At 34.7% G+C, this 15,879-nt stretch overlaps 1 protein-coding gene across 1 annotated transcript in view; it reads left to right on the top strand.

Moving 5' to 3' along the window:
- The window catches only part of sh3rf1 (SH3 domain containing ring finger 1), a 101,899-nt gene extending 89,685 nt beyond the window's left edge, over nucleotides 1-12,214 (top strand). Inside the window, exons 8-12 of the mRNA XM_073816548.1 lie at nucleotides 1,186-1,356; nucleotides 3,535-3,818; nucleotides 6,273-6,601; nucleotides 8,012-8,358; nucleotides 10,288-12,214. Of these exons, the coding sequence (XP_073672649.1) occupies nucleotides 1,186-1,356; nucleotides 3,535-3,818; nucleotides 6,273-6,601; nucleotides 8,012-8,358; nucleotides 10,288-10,456 (1,300 nt within the window). The 3' untranslated portion in view covers nucleotides 10,457-12,214. The remainder of the gene's footprint in view (nucleotides 1-1,185; nucleotides 1,357-3,534; nucleotides 3,819-6,272; nucleotides 6,602-8,011; nucleotides 8,359-10,287) is intronic.
- The last annotated feature ends 3,665 nt before the right edge of the window (nucleotides 12,215-15,879 follow it).

Genomic DNA, 15,879 nt, shown 5'->3' with positions numbered 1-15,879 from the left:
TGTTTGATTAGCAGTACTGCATCTGCATCAGATTAAAATGTCAAAATTAATAAACTATTTAACCCTCTGGGCCTCTTCAGTCATTCAAGAAAAATTGTATGTTTTGAAATTTTAAAAAGCATATGAGATGAGATGACTTGGTGACTTTTGTTGCATTAGCTATGTGGCTCTTTCATGGTCAAAAATGACCAAAATGAATGGGAAATATGAAAAAATGCAATAATTCAGAGTCTTTTGGTGGTGCACGCTACAAATCAGCCACTGTGCTGAAAAAAAAAAAGTGTTCAGCAATCAAGAAGAGACACTTGAAAATATCAAGAGTGCAAAACTGACAGAGAGAGAGAAATGAACTGGTAAGATTGCATCAGACCAAATTTTGAGCATATGTGAAATAAAATTATTTAAAATAAAAATACATTTTTAAGTTTTGTTTTTTAATGCCACCAGATGACAGTTCTCACTTTCAAAAATGGATTTTAAATGCTTTCACTCAATTTTAATGTGAAATGTTGCATTTATTGCAAAAAAAAATTAAATTCAAATTTAAAAATTTAAATTAAGATTCTAGTGGAAAAAAACGTTTGTTAAAATTGTGTAAATATTTCAAAGTATTATAAAAACTACTCAAAATTCTGAACAAAATGAACAAAAATGTATTTCATTGATTTTTCTAAAAAAAAAAAAAAGTTTACCTTTTAAGGCTTCGGTCACTTTTGACAGTGAAGGAGCTTAATCAGATAAACATTTATTAAAAGTAAATCTAAGTATAGGAATTTATGAATAATTCAATTTAAAATTAATTTAAAATTTGATAAAACTTGTTAAATGTGATCCAGCAATATTTGGTCCAAATGATAGATTTTACTTTTATGCCAAAAAACATTAGGATATTAAGTAAATATGTTCCATAAAGATATTTTGTATATTTCCTATTGTAAATGTATCAAAACGTAATTTTCATTTCGACAACTTATAAAGGCTTTTCTTTTTTTTTTTGCACCCTCAGATTCCAGATTTTCAAATAGTTGTATCTCAGCCAAATATTGTCCTGTTCTAACAAACCATACATTTTCATTCAGCTTTCAGATTATGTATAAATCTCTTTAAAAAAAAGACCCTTATTACTGGTTTTGTTGTCTTTTTTGTTTGTTTGTATTATTTATATGTTTGAAATTTGATTCTCAGGTATGTGGCATTGTTTCCATACGCGCCCCGTAAGGAAGATGAGTTGGAGTTGAGGAAGGGGGAGATGTTTCTGGTGCTGGAGCGCTGTCAGGACGGCTGGTTTAAAGGAACATCCATGCACACCGGCAAGATCGGAGTGTTCCCTGGTAACTACATGAGTCCTGTCAACAGGTATGAGACACACACGTACACACTTGGACATGTTATCACTCATATGCCCTGTAAGCTAAGAAAAGATTAGATTGTCCTCTCTATCCAGTGGTGTATATCTTTCAGGCACACGCACGCTACTCATAAAGTCTCCACTTGCAGATAAATCTGAGCTGGTCACGTTCACACATAGATGTTCCAGGTTCAATAAAAGTTCATCAATCATGTCGATTGCCACTTAACAAAAATTTGTTAAATGTCAAATGAGTCTCTCTCTCTCTCTCTCTCTCTCTCTCTCTCTCTCTCTCTCTCTCTATATATATATATATATATATATATATATATATATATATATATATAGATAGATAGATAGATAGATAGATAGATACACTACCAGTCAAAAGTGTTTGAACAGTAAGATTTTTAATGTTTTAGAAAGAATTCTCTTCTGTGCACCAAATCTGCATTTATTTGATCCAAAGTACAGCAAAAGCAGCAATATTGTGAAATATTTTTGCTATTTAAAATAACTGCTTTCTATTTGAATATAATTCAAAATGTAATTTATTCTTGTGATTATAGCTATATTTTCAGCATCATTACTTCAGTCTTCAGTGTCACATGATCCTTCAGAAATCATTCTAGTATGCTGGTTTGCTGTTCAAAAAATGTTTATTATTATTATTAATATTTAAAACAGGTGAGTTTCTTTTTTGGGATTATTTGATGGATAGAAAGATCCAAAGATCAGCGTTTATCTGAAATAATTTTGTTAGCGTATACATTATACCTTTCTTACTTTTTGTATTTATCAAGGATGCTTTAAATTGATCAAAAGTGATGATAAAGACATTTATAATGCTACAAAAGATTTCTATTTCAGATAAAGCTGTTCTTCTGAGCTTTCTATTCATCAAAGAAACCTGAAAAAAATCTACTTAGCTGTTTTCAGCATCATAATAATAAATGTTTGTTGAGCAGCAAATCTGAATATTAGATTAAATTCTAAAGGTTCATGTGACTGGAGTACTGATGCTTAAAATTCAGCTTTCAAATCACAGGAATAAATTACATTTTGAAAAATATTCAAATACAAAACAGTTCTTTTAAATAGTTCAAATATTTCAAATTTGTACTGTTTACGCTGTACTTCGGATCAAATAAATGCAGACTTGGTGAGCAGCGGACACTTCTTTAAAAACTTACTGCTCAAAAGTTTTGACTAGTAGTATAGACATATTTTTGGTAATAGATATTTTGCCACAAATGCTGTCAATAAAGCTTCTTTTCCACTTTGGGCATTCCTTTCAACTCAGCACTCTCTTGTGGCAAGAATGAGAATTACATACATACTATCAATCAGTTATTGCATGAAAACATATCACCTAAAAATATTCAGAATAAATCATTTACAGTCATTCAAAACAATGCACAGATGTCTTTAACAGATGACTGTCTTTCAGCTCCTCCTACAATTTCTATTAAATTTAGTTTTTTCTCATCAGACCTGTAATGAAAAAGAAATACAGCTACATAGAGCCCTTTAAATGTTCTGTCAGATGTTTAAAGGAATAATTTACCCCAAAATTAAAATTTTGTCATGAATTACTCACCATCATGTCATCCCAAACCTGTAAGAACTTCGTTCATTTTAATAAAAATCTTTACAAATTAAGAAATTGTTGATGAAATCTGCGAGCTTTCTGACCCTGCATAGACAGCAACACAACTGACACGTTCAAGGCCCAGAAAGGTAGTAAGATCATCATTAAAATAGTCCATGTGACATCAGTAGTTCAACCGTAATGTTATAAAGCTACTGTTTTAAATACTTTTTGTGCACCAAAAAAATATCATTATTGTTCAACAATTTGCCACTGATCTCACATGGACTGTTTTATCGATATCCCTACTAGTTACTACTTTTCTGGGCCTTGAATGTGTCCGTTGCATTTCTGTCTATGCAGGGTCAGAAAACTCTCAGTTTTTGATTTCATCAAAAATATCTTTATTTGTCTTTCAAAGCTGAACGAAGGTCTCACAGGTTTGGAACGGCATGAGAGTGAGTAATTCATTTTTTTGGTGAACTATCCCTTTTAAATCTACAGATATTTTGTTTGATTTCCTGTCAAAATGTTGCAGTGTCAAAAGATTGTGGATGAGGAGTGTCAGCTTAAAGACTTGAGTCTTTCCTTTTAGGACTGTTTCTGGCAGCAATCAGCCAAAAGTTCCCCTGACCCTGTGCTCCCAGGCGGGACGTGGCGTCACCATCGTCAGCCCCTCCTCCGCTCCTCTTGGAGCCGGCCTGGGGAGTGTCGACCCCAGCAAACCCCTTCCAGTCTGCCCAAATTCCACCCCGTCTTGCTCTCTGCCTGCTGCTGTAGTATCAGCTGCACATATACCCACTGGACAGCACCCCAAAGTGCTCATGCACGTGACGTCACAGATGACCGTTAACCAGGCACGCAGTGCGGTCAGGACAGGTACAAAATACATGCACACACACCTACGAACACCACTCAGAATAGTCAAGTTTCAAAAGAAAACAGGCCTGTCATCAAATAGTAGTTTCCAAACATGTTTTTAACTTCTGAATTAAAATTCATTTGAAGAATAATGCAAAACATTTCAAAACGAAAACGCTTTTAAGGCGAAACACTGCAGGTGTTTTTTGTATTACAAGTTTTCTAAAATGTTAGGTTTGAATATGCAAACGAGGCATTGTTTAATGAAATATGCACTAATTTGCGTACATTTCTAGTACAAAAATCTAAACAATGAATGAAGTCAGTTTCAAAATGCTTATTTTTTGTTTTTCGACATAATTAGAGTTTGTTTTTACGGAGAATTTTGGGTATAATTCAGAAAATACTTTTAATATATTTTCACTATTTAGGGGGAAATAAAATGTATAAAATCAAGCAAATTATATATGAACAAATCCCTTTGAAAAAAAACTCTAGGAATATGGAAAAAAAATAATTTTACTTATTTTATATGCTTATAAAACATTGTGTCTGCAGAAGTGTCTGCTTTATTTGAACCTGCTCTGAAGATGACATTAGAGAAAGGTATCAGGGCCCCAAAACATGAAGAATTGAGCCTTGGGAGTATGATATAGTAGAATGTGTTTCTCTGTTTCCTTACCATGTGTGGAAAATTACCAGCTGTTAGGAGATGTAGCCTTGAAGGCTAGGGAAGAGATATAAAGGTGGAGGAAACCCTGCCTTTTTTCTCACACAGCAACCTGTGTTTCTGTACGACTGTCGGACCTTTCTTGCAAGAAATAAACCTTTGAAAAGACACTAAGATTGAATTAGTCTCTTATGCGGTGAGAGTCGTTTTATTTTTGCCACGACAGGAAATATACGGGAATAAAAATGTAAAGTTTGGTGTGTGTAAGTGCTACTGAAGTGGAGATTTATGGCTCAGTGTAGGAGAAAAAACTCAATTTAAGAAAACGGCCTTTAAAAATATGGATTGTAATTGAAATATATTGACACAAACAGAGAGAAGTGCTATAAAGTAAACACTTAACAGTGTATTTTAAATGTTTTCTTTTCACTAGTCTGAAAAACCAAAACGCACAAAATCTGAAAGTCGACAGGTGCTTGAAAAAACAGTGTTTTGCCTGCAGTGTCTCACCTTAAAAGATGAATTATTAAAAAAGGTAGTTTGGCATATTTTGTTTTATTCATCTTTTTTCTTTTTTGTTATTACTTGGTAACAATATTTAATATTCAATGAACATTAGGGGTGTGACGAGACACTTATCCCACAAGACGAGACGAGACACGAGTCTGGGTTCACGAGAATGAGACGAGACAAGATTTTTAAACTTTTTTTAAAAAGAAATCCTCAATGATGAAATATATAGGGGAAAACTATTTTGTTCTACTAAAAATTACAAAATGCAAAAAAAAAATGTAGGTGCAGTTTGATATGAAGTTGTACTTTATTAAATTAAACTTCTATTTTAATAAATTATATGTGGTAATAAACATGTAAACTAAAGTGCATGATTCTGAATAAATTGAAAAACAATTTTATTTTATAAATTGGAGATCACGATTCTGAAGAAAAAAAGGATTAGAAATCTAAACAAAATTACGTCATTTACTAGTGGTTCTGACAGAATGTTTATGCTTAAGTCTATATGTGACCCTGGACCACAAAACCAGTCATAAGGTTAAATTTGACAAAACTGAGATTTATACATCATATGAAAGCTCAATAAATAAGCTTTCTATTGATGTATTTGTTAGGATAGGACAATATTTGGCCGAGATACATCTATTTGAAATCAGAAATCTGAGGATGCAAAAAAAATCAAAAAGACTGAGAAAATCACCTTTAAATTTGTCCAAATTAGGTTCTTAACAATGCATATTACAAATCAAAAATTACATTTTGATATGTTTACAGTTGGAATTTTACAAAAAATCTTCATGGAACATTTCTTAATGATTTTTGGCATAAAAGAAAAATCAATAATTTTGACCCATGCAGTGTATTTTTGGCTATTGCTACAAATATACCCCAGCGACTTAAGACTGGTTTTGTGGTCCAGGGTCACATATTTGAACATATTTGAGTCAGTGTCTCAATTAATAAAGACTTGTTACACTATTGGAATCTCTTGAATGTATAATTCAATGATAAATACTTTTTTAAACGTGCAGTTGTCGCCACCTCCTGGCGGAAGCGTTACAATACATATGTGTTAAGATACTTTAGTTTTGATGGCTACTGTAGACGAGTACTTATGTTATTTAAATGTCTGTAAGACGTAATGATGATTATGTGGTTAAAAAGACTTTTTTTAATTATAAAAGCTTGGCTGGTTTTTCAAACTATGTTTAAAAATGTCATGTGCACTCAAATTTGTCATCAAATAAATAGTCTTTTTTTTCTATTCCACATTTTTTCCCCTCCAGCCGTGAGTCATAGTCAGGACCGGCCTACGGCAGCAGTGACGCCCATCCAATCCCACAATTCCGTGTCCTACCTTCCCAGCACAGCTGTAATTGTTCAGGCGTCGCCTGTCCTCGGCTCCAGCCCGGGATCCTCCTCAGCCAGAGTCGGTGTGGCTATGGGCTGTGCCGCGGCCTCCTTGACCCCTCCTAATGTTAGCGCTGCTTCTTTGGACAGTGATGCCATGAGATCCGTCTCTGTGGTAGCACTTCCTGTGAACCCAGGCAGCTCGAAATCTCTCGGTTCAGCCACAAATCATGGTGTTGCTTGTAGACTGGATAAAGATTGCAAGGTGAGACTTGTTGCATAGTTTTCCGTAATGGTTCCTTTTGTTTTTCCCTCCCATCAGTGTTGTTTTAATGTGTTGCGGTAAGGTGTTATTTATTAGAGATTCTTTGAGTTTCATCTTATTTGCTGAGCGGGATGGTTAAGCCTGCTGATATAGAGCTGAAATCATCAGTTTTTTTATGATGCACTGTTCTGCAAACCCAGAGGACACAACCCTAAGTTTTGTTCATTTTGGCTCGATGTTCTGGGAGGTTTCTAGGTACTTGTACTGTGTAGCTGACTCACAAATCTGAGTTCACTTTTATAAACCTATTCTACTTTACCAGATCTCTGGAGAGGCTCATTCTGATGTGTTTTCTTTTTGTTTTGGATAGCTGGAATAGTACTAGAAGAATGATTGAATGGAAATGCAATAATTTTAATGCTTTTTAAAGGAGACTTTTCTGCTCGTCAAGGCTGTTTATTTGATTAAAAACACAGAAAATAACAGTATTATTATGAAATGTTAATGCAATTTAAAATAGTGGTTTTCAGTTTTATTACACTTGAAAATATAATTTATTCCTGTGATGCAAAGCTGAATTTTCAGCATCAGTACTCCAGTATTTAGTGTCACATGATCCTTCAGAAATCATTCTGATATGCCGATTTTATTTTCAGTTTTAGAAACAGTTGTGCTGCGTAATTATTATTATTATTATTTTTTTTTTGGAAGCTGTAATACTTTTTGAGGGATTTAATAAATAAAATATTTAAAAAAAACAGCATTTATTTAAACTTTTGTAACAATAGAAACCTCATTCAAAGTTTTTTTTAACTTTATTTGAAATAAATTAATACTTAAATACTCTGCAAGGATGTGTTAAAGTGATAAAAAGTGATAGTAAAGACTTCAATTGTTAGAAAAGATTTCTATTTTGAATAAATTCTGTTTATTTCATTTTTTATTCATCAAAGAATCCTGAAAAAAGTATCAGAGGTTCTAAAAAATATATTATGCAGCACAACCATTTCCAACATTAATAATAAAAGTAATAAATCAGTATATTAGAATAATTTCTGAAGGATCATGCAACACTTAAGACTGAAGTAATGGGATTAAAATTCAGCTTTGATTCACATAAAAATTAATTCGATTGTAAAGTATGTTAAAATAAAAAACAGATTTTGAATTGCAATAGTATTTCATATTACCCTTTTCTGAATTTTTGATCAAATAAATGGAACATTGACAATTAAACATCGTGCTCATCCCAAACTTTTGAGCAGAAATGTCCGTCATTTGTTTTTCATTGATGACTCTTTCATTGACAGCTGATAATCTTCACAGATCCTGTGCTGATAATTGCATGTTTTGTGTAAAAGATTTCCATTCAACCTCTTCATTTCATCAGAAACAAATGTGTCATTTCAGAGAGAAAAGAAAGGCCTGTTGAAACTGCTGTCAAATAAAAAGAAGCTCCGCCCATCTCCTCCATCCTCCCCTACACTGGAAGCGGAGCAGTCTATCGCCATTGAAATGGCTCAGGGGGCAGTCGGACCTGAAATGGCTCCATCTAACTCTGTAGGACACAACGGCCGTGCTGGGATCTGTCCGTTGGATTCTGAGCTCTCTGCATCCTCATCTTTATCAAACACAGACGCAGCGTCCCACAGAAGCAGCTCCCAGGACAACACTGCCCCGATCGCCCCGCCTCCACGGCAGCCATGCTCCTCCCTGCTCTCCATGCAGCATGACGGCCGGCCAATTGTTTGTGAAAGGTACAATAAAAACTTGTTCAAATAAAATGGCAAGAATGATATCTGTGATGATACTAGGGCTGGGCAATAAACTAAATTATATCGAGACTGCAGTAAAATTTATGTTGATAATGATGATAACCTCTGGACGCTAGTAAGTTTGTGTGAATGAATGACGTAGTTATATGTACACAAGCACTCTGTTGTTTTCAGCATGTCATCTCAATATATGAGGACAGTCTACATGAACGTCATCTCTGGAGCTGCTCTACCATCAAATACACAATGAAAGCTCAAATTTCTTAATGACAAAGTCTGTTCAACTTAAAAATTATATACTTATTGTATATTAAAATCAGGGTTCGCACAAGGTGCTTAAAGTGCTTAAAGTACTTGGATTTGGGTCTTTCCATGTCAACTCAACCAAAGGTCCATGGCTCAAATTTTAGATTTTTCTTATATTTTTTTCTGAAGAAAGATAGAAATGTATTGCGATGAAAGCTGAAATATTAAATGTCATGGATGAATATTTACTGAGTAATCCACTATTTTGTAGAGAGAGGTCAAAATGGCAATTTTTACCTTAGATTCAGGGTCAAATTTACTTTTGAAAGATGGCAGCATCATTATCTTATTTTTACACAGAGATTGGTAGTTTTATTAGTAAAATCTGCCTGTAACTCAAGAAGTATTAAAGATATCTTAATGCCCTTTACATACAAATTGACCAACATTTGGTTTTCAGCCACTGAAAATGGGTCATATTCAGCAATCTGAAAATAGAGCGTTATTCAGATCCCCGTATCTCAGGGACTGAATGATTTAGGGCCTTGAAAATGAAGATTCCAAAAGAAAAGTTTATGAAGAACTATAATCTAAAAGCATATTGTGATATCTTTAATACTTTTTGAGTTATAGGCATGCAAACTGACCCACATGTGGTTTTTGACCACTGAAAATTTGAAATTTAAATTCTAAAAATTGTAGATTATTATTGTAGATATTACTTTTTTTCTGTGTTTTTGATCAAATGGAATTCTGATGAGAATAAGAGACTCTTTAAAAAAAACATTAACTCTTGATATTAAGACTTGTATGGCTTAATATAGTAAAAATGATGTCTCTCAAGGAAAAATGTAGTAGAAAACCATAAAAGATTTACGTTATTCAACAAATCCACATTGTTTTATATATATTTTTAATTATGGGAGGCACTTTTATTTCTATTACGCAAAATGGTTGCACTCAGTGAGCTACTGGTGCTACCTGTTGCTATTTTTACCACAACACAACTTGGAATATGCTCGGGGAATAAAATGTTGACGATGCCACTTTGTGCTGCTTTTGGTTGTCATTTTCAGTCGAAGGTCAACAAGAGAAGCAATGTAAGTCTTCACTGCTTTCCTAGCGATAAGAAGAGGACAAAAGAATGGGAAGATGCCTGTGGATTCCTAAAGACCAGCGTCTTTGTTCTCTCCACTTCACCCTTGATGCCTTTGAGGCTTTTAGTAGACCACAGCTACTGAAAGAGCTTACAAATGGCAGAGACAAGAAACGCTAGATGCCATCCTGACAGGATGTAATTTCACTGGGTTTCACTAGATATCCAGGGGTGGTTAGGCTCCTAGTAGGGAAAATTGATGGTCCGCCATTTCGTTTTAAGCCTACAGTTATATCCATTGTCACCTGTAAGGTCTTTCAGCAGCTTTGGTCATCGTATCAGTCTTTTATTTTCCGAGTAAAAATAGAAACAGGTAGCGCCAGTAGCTCACATCATCAAAATAATGGTGCCCCATAGTCCAAACAATGTATTGAACAATGTGGATTTTTAGTCTTTCAGGAGTTTCTACTAGATATTTTAGTAAGAGACAAGTCAGTCAACATTCACACTTCATACTTGAGAAGAAACATTGCCTGACTTCTAAACGTCACATTTTACTCTTCCTCCAGGTATCGTGTGGTGGTGTCCTACCCTCCCCAAAGCGAAGCAGAGCTGGAACTCAAGGAGGGAGACATTGTATTTGTGCACAGAAAACGAGAGGACGGCTGGTTTAAAGGAACTCTACAGAGAAACGGCCGAACCGGGTTGTTTCCTGGCAGCTTTGTTGACAGTATCTAACGCACATGGTGTTTAAGAACAACATTTAGATATATCAAATTCTCCATCACTGAAAATACAACACTGAACTTGGGCCTTAATAGTTCAGATTGATGAGCAGACTATGAGGATCATCAGTTGCATGGATTCGACCAGTCTTATGAAAATCGCAAAACCAACTAGACCAGTCGTAATCGTTCTGCAGTAGATCAAAAACCTTTTCTGAAACACATGGAAGCAGTGAGTTTTAGCCGTTCGCACTAGGTCTTTCTATAGCACAGTAGATGAAGTCGTGTTAGGATTTGTTAATTTATGCATCTGTAACATTTCAAAGACGATTAATGTGTGCCTTGTACTGTCTCACTTTACTGTATATAAGCGAAGCGAAGCTGATCTGAGTCATGACAAGAACAATATGAATTTTCTTCGACATTTAACTTATTTTTGTTCCGTAGGACGGTTTATGTGAGCCGATTGGTCAATGCCTGTAGAGCCTGAATAATGTCACTGATGGTCACTTGCTTGAAATAAAACGGAAATCCATACCAGATGAAGAGCCGAATGAACTCGGAAAGGTTGGTTTGACCATCCGTGTCTGCTTTAGCTTGCATGTGATTGGAGTGAGGACACATGTTCTGCTTGTGATGTGTGTAAACCAAAAAGCTGAAATGGCATTTGTAAGGGTTTGCTGTAGCTACACTGAGTGAGTGAGGGAATGAAGGATAGCATATTGTTATTTTTAAAACGAACAAGATTACACTCAAGACATTTTACTCAAATATTACTAATATTTCTTTGCAATAACATTGTTTTTTGGTAGTAGAAAAGCTGCTGTGCAGAACAAAATCAATCACTCGAAGTAAAAGCACAGACCCCCCCGATATCAGAGTGATAATGCCATTAGGCTTTTGTGCACACGTCTGTGTGTTTGTTCCCTCTCTGGTTTAGATATACTAATAGTCTTTGTTTGAGCTGCCGAAAATCATCTTTACTGATTATTACCGTTATGCTGTCAACAGTATCCGTTACATACCATTATAAAATGATAAAATGATTTCACACGAGTGGAAAAAAGTTGACCTTTAAAAACAAATTCCCAAACATAGTTTTTTGCTTCTCGTTAAGTCGGGTCTGTTCTGATGTTGTCTGCTGTACTTTAGTATTTCATGTGATATTTTATGTTTTGTATACAGTACTTGAAAATGGTGTTTGTGTATTTCTATGCTCCATACAGTAGATGAAATGTTATTATTATTATTATTTTGAAAGCACAAAAATGATCTTTGATAGATTTTTTTTCTTTCTTTGATAGATCTGATTTATGCCCGTTTTATTTTCTCCTTTGTTGTCTTGATGCCTTTACAACTAACAAAATGGCCTTTATTTGTTGTATTAGTGAAATTTACCAAACCACCTGTTATAAGGTTTCATTTTAATAATTATTTCCTGTGTTTTGATCACTGGTTTCCATCTCCGGCCATAAACCACTTGATGATGACTTGTCACTGCATTACTAAATTAAACCGCCTACATAAAGATCATTTCACTGCTTGAATCAAGCATGGTCAGAGTTGATACTTTAAAGTCAGTTGATTTCAGTCTCAGTCGCTCATCTCAGTCAAGATTTTACTCGTGCAAGATTGAAAGATTAAATAAAGAAGTAAATGGCGTGTTAGTCACAGCAGAACAAATTTTGATCACTTAACGTTTCATTTTAACTCTTTAAAGTGTGTTCAATGTGAGGGGTATCAAATAAAGTAATAACTTTTATAAAACATGTTTTTGGAATTACTGTGTTGTGATGGTTAAGAAGCTGCATACCTGTACAGACTTTAGCAGCTCTCCACTAGTGTTATTGCTCATCTTTTCAGTTTCTCACATTTGAAGTGTCATTTTTCCATGTGAAACCACAACCCTTACGCAAAGACATGCACTCACATGATGTCTTACTACTCATGAATCTATTTTCATCGGTCATACACTTGTCAGTCATGGCAGAAAAGCCATGAAAAGTCTTTTGACTAAAATGTTCATTAGTTTCAGTTCCATTTATTCCTCCATTCTAAACTTTGGTGTTCAACATATTGTTTCAGAAATGCAAATTTAAAATTTTATTGAAATGTGTATATGTATATTTTTAAGTTAGCTTTAAGAAAACTTAACTACAGTGCCTTGCACAAGTATTCACACCCCTTCATTTTTGTCACATTTTGTTTTGTTGCAGCATTATGTTAAACTGCTTTGAATGAGTTTTTCCCCACATCAGTTTACACTCCCTACACCATAATAATGACCAAGTAAAAACCAGATTTGCAAATTTGACAAATTTATTAAAAATAAAACACTGAAATAAGTACATTGCATAAGTATTCATACCCTTAACTCAGTACATAGTTGAAGCACCTTTACAGCCTCAAGTCTTTTTGGGTCTGATGTGACAAGCTTTGCACATCTGCATTTGGCAATTATCAGCCATTCTTTGCCTCACCTTTTCACCTCTCCATCTCTGTCAGCTTGGATGGGGGCTGGCAGACATTTTCTAGAGTCCTAGTTGTTCCAATCTTCTTCCATTATGGATAATGCTTCTGTCAACTATCAATGCAGCAGATTTTTTTCTGAACTCTTCCCTAGATCATTGCCTTAACGTAAGTCTGTCACTGAGCTCTACAGACAGTTATCTTGACCTCAGGTCTTGGTTTTTGCTCTGATATGCATTTTCAGCTGTTAGACCTTTTCTGAGAGGTGTGTGCTTTTCTAAATCACACTCATTCAAATGAATTTGCCACAGTTTAACTCCACTCCAAGTGTAGTAACATCTAAAAGCAACACGAATGCTCCTGAGCTAAATTTCGAGTGTCCCAGAAACCTTTTCAGTTTTTTATTTTTAATAAATCTGCACAGGTGTTAAAAACCTATTTTTATATATATACTATCTATTTTATATGTTCATATTCAGAACCCTTTGTCATAGATACATTCAGATAATTTAAAATTATAGGAAACATCCTGTAGTTACTTTAGATACTTTCACTTTCATCTCCCTTATCTTGATGACCATGCAAGTAAAAAATGATGTCTCATCTTACCCCACTCTTACCTAGTGGACTTCAATGGGACCCAACAGGTTGAAGGTCCAAATTGCCATTTCAAAGGGCTCTTAACGATCCAAGTCGAGGAATAAGGGTCTTATCTAGCAAAATGATCAGTCATTTTCTAAAGAAAAATACAACTTATATACTTTTTAACCACAAATGCTTGTCTTACACTAACTCTGCAATGCACATGCGCATCTTCAAGCATTGCGTAGTAACACTGAAAGGTCATGAGCGGTTCTTTTTCTGCACAGGGCAAAAAACTCCATCTTATTTTCTCCTAGAGTTTCAAAATCATCTGACATAAAGAGTGCTTGACTTCCTTTACGCTTTGTAAACACTGGGTTCGTACTTCCACCTATGTAATGCGTGAGGCGAGCTAGTGCAAGAAGAGCATTTGTGGTGGTAAGAAAAAAATGCATTTGTTTGTGGTTAGAAAGTAGGGGTGTCACGATACATCCGACTGCATCTTGATTCTCTTCGTTTTTAACAGCAGATGGCGCTCTATGCTACTTTTAACCACACACTTAAATGCTCACGAAGATGAGTGCTTGTGTTGTGTTCATCTGAGTAAAAGGTAGTTGCATGTGCTTGCACCTCAGTTTTTTGAGGCGAAATTAATGTAAACACAGCCCACTGTGAACACTTGAAATTCGCTTCAAACTTTTCGACTTTTATGAATAATTATTTTAAGTTCAAGTGTGTTTAAAGAACTAGACGCAAGCAAAATACGGCTGTTTAAGCGCATAGTGCCATCTGCTGTTAAAAAACTAAACTCGTAAAATCGTAATCAATTTATCGTGACACCTCTAATAAAAATTAATAAATGTTTTTTTTTTTTTTTTTTTTTTAACCCTCTGGGCCTCTTCGGTCATTTTTGACCGAAAAATTTTATGTTTTGAATTTTTAAAAATCGTAGCTTCATCAGAATGAGATGACACTTGGTGACTTTTGTTGCATTAGCTATGTGAGTACAAAAAAAATCAGTGACATGATTCGGATATGTTAAAGGGTCAAAAAAAAAAATAGTCACACTTGGCTCCTTCGCGGTCAAAAATGACCGACATAGGAAATGAATGGGAAATACGAAAAAATGTGATAATTCAGATAATCTTTTGGTAATACAAGCTACAAATGAGCAACTGTGCTGAAAAGAAGTGTTCAGCAAGCAAGGACTGACACTCTAAAATAACAAAAGTACAGAACTGACCAGGGACGTGCACAGACATTTTGAGGGGCAGGGGCTCAAGTGAAATAAAGGGCACTTTTCATAATTACGTTTTTTTTTTTTTTTTTTTTTTTTTTTAACAAAAAAGTATATATATTAACGCAACACTTCCTTATAAAAAAAATAATTAAAAAAGTTAATTTTATCTTCCTCAAACTCATGCAATTGTTTAATTTTCAAAAGATGTCTACAAAATAATCAGTTCACACAGAAACCATGGTCTCCTTTGTATTCACTGGGTTTATAGAGCAGCAAAGGAAACCATTCCACAATGTGCATGTTTTGAAAACATTTTCTATGCTACTAGAAAAATTCAATAAAAGCCAATGTCATGTATGTATTTGTGGTTGTATGGAATACTATTTTATAAAGGTTTAGAGGAAATTAAAAAAAAGTTAAATTACTCAAAAAATAAAAAGTTAATTTATAAATATTGTTATTTTTAATGTTTAATGTTAACTTATTTCTACTCAGTTTTATTGATTAATGTAGCAGATGCAGTTACTCAGATTTACTACATTTTTTAGAGTGTATCTATCCTCCATCTGTTTGCATCTGTAGATTTCTTCTAAATTCACCAATTTATGCTATGATATATGCTTATTACTAACTTATTTTATTACATGATGGCTTGGTTGAATTTCAGTGTAGAATGCGGTCTGTTATTTCTTGATAAAAGACCGCTGTGCGGAGTATGGTGCGTTCACACCGGACGCGAATGAAGCGGCAAGCGCGAGTGATTTACATGTTAAGTCAATGCAAAGACGCGAATAGCCATTCTGCGGCGCGAAACCCGCGAATGCGGCGGCGCGAATAGCGCGAATGAAGCGGCGCTTCAGAACTCCTGACCTGATATTTAGATATACTATTCTTCAATAAATATATTTGTTTGACAGGGAAGCTGTGCGCAAACAGGAATATATATTATTTTTCAAAAAAAAAAGCACCCCAGAAAAAAGGGCACTTTCTCTCCAGGAATAAAAAGGGCAGGTGCTCAAGCCCCCTTTGATGTCTATGTGTGCACGTGCCTGGAACTGACACACACACGCACACACACGCGCGCACACACACACACAGACACACACACAGACACACAGAAATAAGCAGAAAAATGCAAAACCTGA

The sequence above is a fragment of the Garra rufa genome, chromosome 13, assembly GCF_049309525.1.
Source record: "Garra rufa chromosome 13, GarRuf1.0, whole genome shotgun sequence".
NCBI classification, from domain to species: Eukaryota; Metazoa; Chordata; class Actinopteri; order Cypriniformes; family Cyprinidae; genus Garra; species Garra rufa.
The sequence above is the reverse complement of the archived record's forward strand: the minus strand, read 5'-3'. Positions and strand labels throughout refer to the sequence as shown.